The 4,005-nt window shown below is 42.1% G+C and overlaps 1 protein-coding gene across 1 annotated transcript; it reads left to right on the top strand.

Moving 5' to 3' along the window:
• Window positions 1-266: 266 nt before the first annotated feature.
• Window positions 267-3,277, top strand: tbxtb (T-box transcription factor Tb). Its single transcript, XM_026309791.1, has 9 exons — window positions 267-402; window positions 492-702; window positions 789-1,053; window positions 1,219-1,353; window positions 1,536-1,597; window positions 1,674-1,735; window positions 1,835-2,011; window positions 2,361-2,490; window positions 3,007-3,277. The coding sequence occupies exons 1-9, from the start codon at window positions 267-269 to the stop codon at window positions 3,275-3,277; spliced, it is 1,449 nt and encodes a 482-aa protein (XP_026165576.1).
• Window positions 3,278-4,005: the final 728 nt, after the last annotated feature.

The raw sequence follows: 4,005 nt of genomic DNA, 5'->3' as shown, positions 1-4,005 counted from the left end.
CCTAACTGGTTCAGGGTTTCTGTTTCAATCTAAACTAGCTTGTGTCATCAAAGCACAGCACTCCTCAGAGAAAGCTCCACAAATCAGAAACAAGCCTGGACTAAAAGCTGAGCCTTGTGGCGCTGGAGACCAACCACTGTCAGCCTACACCGGTTTGCTCTCTGCAGTTGTGGCTTTGATCTAAGTGTCAACATTTACACGTTGATGTAATAAAATAAGCTAAACTGCTTCATTCAAGCCGCTGTCCTCCTGTGGAGCTCAATGATATGGCCGCTCTCAACCAATCACTGACAACCCGCAAAGATCAAAGAGCAGAAGAGCCAACCACCTCTGACCCAAACACCCATCCTGAGATGGAGCTCCTCTTCGGGGTATATATTTGGGAGCTGTTCATGACGTTTGGCATCCTGGGATTAAAGCTGTAGAGACACAAGAAGAGGAAAGTAAGTCTGGGGACAGATTTGGTATTTTCAGCAACTATCCGGCTCTAGATCTGTTGGACAGGATGGCCGGTGAGTGTCCCGGGAAGGCCAGTCAGTACCGGGTGGATCACCTCCTCAGTGCCGTGGAGAGCGAGCTGCAGGTCGGCAGCGAGAAGGGCGACCCCACGGAGAGGGAGCTGAAAGTCTCCCTAGAGGAGAGCGAACTGTGGCAGAAATTTAAGGATCTTACTAATGAGATGATAGTTACAAAGAATGGCAGGTGAGTTTAGAAATAACAAACACCAGATAATAAATGAAACACCTTTACTACTAATAAACACATTTTCTATTATTGTTTTGATCAAGGCGCATGTTTCCCGTGCTGAAAATGAACGTGTCTGGATTGGACCCGAACGCCATGTACTCCATTTTGCTCGACTTCGTATCCGCGGACAATCACAGGTGGAAATACGTGAACGGGGAGTGGGTTCCTGGAGGAAAACCTGAACCTCAAACTCCCAGCTGTGTGTATATTCACCCGGACTCTCCAAACTTTGGTGCGCATTGGATGAAAGCACCCGTCTCCTTTAGTAAAGTCAAACTCACCAATAAACTAAACGGAGGAGGTCAGGTGAGGAGAGGGAAAGACGGGATGGTTCGATATATATGTTTTTGGTTTTTGGTGTCTTTCATGGTTACTCTCATGTTTTTTTTCCCCAAGCATCTTGTTTTTTCTTCGAAATAAAATACATATATGTGATGATTCGGGCACATGACATGATCTCTGGTTTTCCAGATAATGTTAAATTCCCTGCACAAGTACGAGCCACGTATCCATATAGTGCGGGTTGGAGGCCCCAGGAGGATGATCACCAGCCACTCTTTCCCGGAGACCCAGTTCATCGCAGTCACAGCTTATCAAAACGAAGAGGTTGACAAAAATATTCATTCTATCAAAAATTAATGTAACAGTTACGTTTTGAGTTTGTGCGTAAAATGTGTGCGTAATTTCAGCACAGCGTTTATGCCCATTTTGGCTCACCTGTTGATTTATTACTGTTGCCAATCCATATTCTTATTTATTTATTTATTTTGTTTATGTTTGGATTTTAGATAACTTCGCTTAAGATAAAATACAACCCTTTTGCCAAAGCCTTCCTAGATGCAAAGGAAAGGTAGGAACAATCAAATGATGTCAGAAATGCAACAGTAGGTCTATAAAAGAGGAATGATTTCATATTTATTTTGCAGGAGTGATAACAAAGACTTCAGAGAAGATGCCAGTGAAAGCCAACAATCAACCTACTCTCAATGTAAGTCCACAATATTGATTATGTTCTATTTGACTACATTTGTCTCAGACTGATATGTTCTAAGTTATTCATCATGTCATTCTTCCTCTGTGGAGCCAGTGGGTGGCTGGTTTATTCCTGGCACAGGTTCCCTCTGTCCTCCTACTAATCCTCACAACCAGTTTGGGAGTCCCATTTCCCTCTCGCCATCCCATGGCTGTGAGAGCTACTCCACCCTGAGGAACCACCGCTCTGCCCCCTACACCAGTCCATACACCCATCGGACCAGTTCTCCCAGTAAGTGTTGTGTTCTTCTCCGCTCTTTACCTCCATACATGCTGAAAATGCATCGTTTCCTCCCCAGCCATTAACAAGAAACTCAAACAACTTGCTGAGCGCAGAATGCTTTGCATTCCTCTGGCTTTTGTGTGAGTGGAGCCACAGAGCTGTAAATAGTTGGGCTTCAGATGAGGAACTTATGGGCACAAGATTCAAGCGTTTGACTGTCATACTGATGTCAGAGGGACAGTTTTCTGAATCATTCTGATAAAACCACAACTTTGTGATACTGAATTTGACTTCTGACAAATATATGACACCACCAGCAGCCCATGTACCTGCTAAAGTGCTTCTGTTTGTGTCGTAGCTGGTTACTCAGATAACGCTTCAGCCTGTCTGTCAGGGCTTCCAACACACGACAACTGGTCTGGTCAGATGCCAACACACTCCAGCACAATGCCCATGACCCACAATTCCACCCCTGGAACCACCTCTGGGTTTGTATAGCTCCAACTGGTTTATTTTCTTTACATCAATTCATAAACATAAAAAATATGATGGAAAAATTACTGGGACGTTCCAAAGTGCACACAGTGTTCATCTATCTGCAAATATTTCTGTTTTTGACTTGTTTATATTGCAAATCAAGACCAGAGCAACTGAACCTAATGACAAACAACAGGTTGGCTTTAATATTAGTCATGATGAAGTAATTAATTAAAGATTCCCCATAAAATTTAGAAAACTGCATATTTCTACTCGATGGCTTTGCCATGGCTTTCAGTGCTCTTTGCTTTGGTTAGAAAGAAATGAGAGCAACAGAAAAACCTATCGAAGTGATGCTGTGTTTAAAAATAGGAAAATGTTAGTGAGGCCACAGGAGTATGAGGAGGTGAATTTGAAAACAACAAGAGACTGAGATTCTCCTAAAATTGTAAGTTTATATAAACATTGCAGTAACAGTATTAACAGTATCTGTGTGTAAGATGTTTCCTGTCTGCTTCCCTGTGCAGTCAGTACACCAGCCTGTGGTCTGTGAGTAACTCTCCCCTGACTCCCGTGTCCCACAATGGAGAGATCAACAATAGCCTGAGCCTCCAGTTCCTTCGAGGATCCAGCAGCCACTACCCCAGCCTGTCTCACTCAGCCACAGTGCCCTCCTCTGGCTCTCCCATGTACGACAACAGCACAGCCACAGAAATGCATGATGCAGGTCAGTACGACACCTCTCCACACAGTCGACTGCCTTCAGCCTGGACCCCTGTTACCCCACCGTCCCTCTGATGATCTCTGCAAGTTGGGAGGGAGATGTCCATGAAATGTTGGATCTGATGTGACTTCAGGGACAAATCAACCCCAAATTAAATAGGTTTTATTTCTTTACTAATCCAATTTGGATTAATTCAATCTCTTCACATTACAGTAACTGTTTTCTCCTTTTCAATTGGTATTAATCAAAAGAAGGTTCTTTAGTTTCCATAAATATCCCAAATATCCCAAAATACCCAGCATGCAACAAAATGAATATGTTTCTTTGTTTGGTTCTTTTCGGTTGATTTGTCTCTTAAGTTAATCAGATGTTTTCATTCAGCACAGCTAGAAAAAGTATATTTTAATGTTTGTAAACCACACTTTATTTTGACCTGCTTATATTAAGCACAAGTCTGCAGTAGTCACAGCAGTAACCAGAGTGTGTACTGCTGAAAAATCCTTTTAAACATTGTTTACATTGTAAATGAGAAAGCAATCGAGGTCTACCATGTAAATAGTCAAATTAAGCTTTTTGTACCACAAGGATCCCATTTAAGATATTATGTTCCAGATTTTAAAAAAATGTAATAGAAAGTGGGCTGTAATATCAGTATTCTGCTATGCAGATGATACACATTCTTTTAGAAATGTGTATGGCGTCTTTCAAATAGCTGTTTGAGGCCATGTACATGACATTAAAAACTTGAATTGCACACTATATAGCTCTTTATGTTGTTGAGTTGTCCTAATGTATGGTTACA

This window comes from Mastacembelus armatus, chromosome 15 (genome assembly GCF_900324485.2).
Source record: "Mastacembelus armatus chromosome 15, fMasArm1.2, whole genome shotgun sequence".
NCBI classification, from domain to species: Eukaryota; Metazoa; Chordata; class Actinopteri; order Synbranchiformes; family Mastacembelidae; genus Mastacembelus; species Mastacembelus armatus.
Note: the sequence above shows the minus strand (reverse complement) of the source record. Positions and strands in the feature narration are given on the sequence as shown.

What these genes read in the sequence shown, in the direction of transcription:
- tbxtb (XM_026309791.1), top strand. Translation starts at nt 267, where the DNA reads ATGGCCGCTCTCAACCAATCACTGACAACCCGCAAAGATCAAAGAGCA. An exon ending in AACTAAACGGAGGAGGTCAG is followed by an intron (nt 1,054 to 1,218) that starts GTGAGGAGAGGG and finishes CTGGTTTTCCAG; the next exon opens with ATAATGTTAAATTCCCTGCA. An exon ending in ACCCCTGGAACCACCTCTGG is followed by an intron (nt 2,491 to 3,006) that starts GTTTGTATAGCT and finishes TTCCCTGTGCAG; the next exon opens with TCAGTACACCAGCCTGTGGT.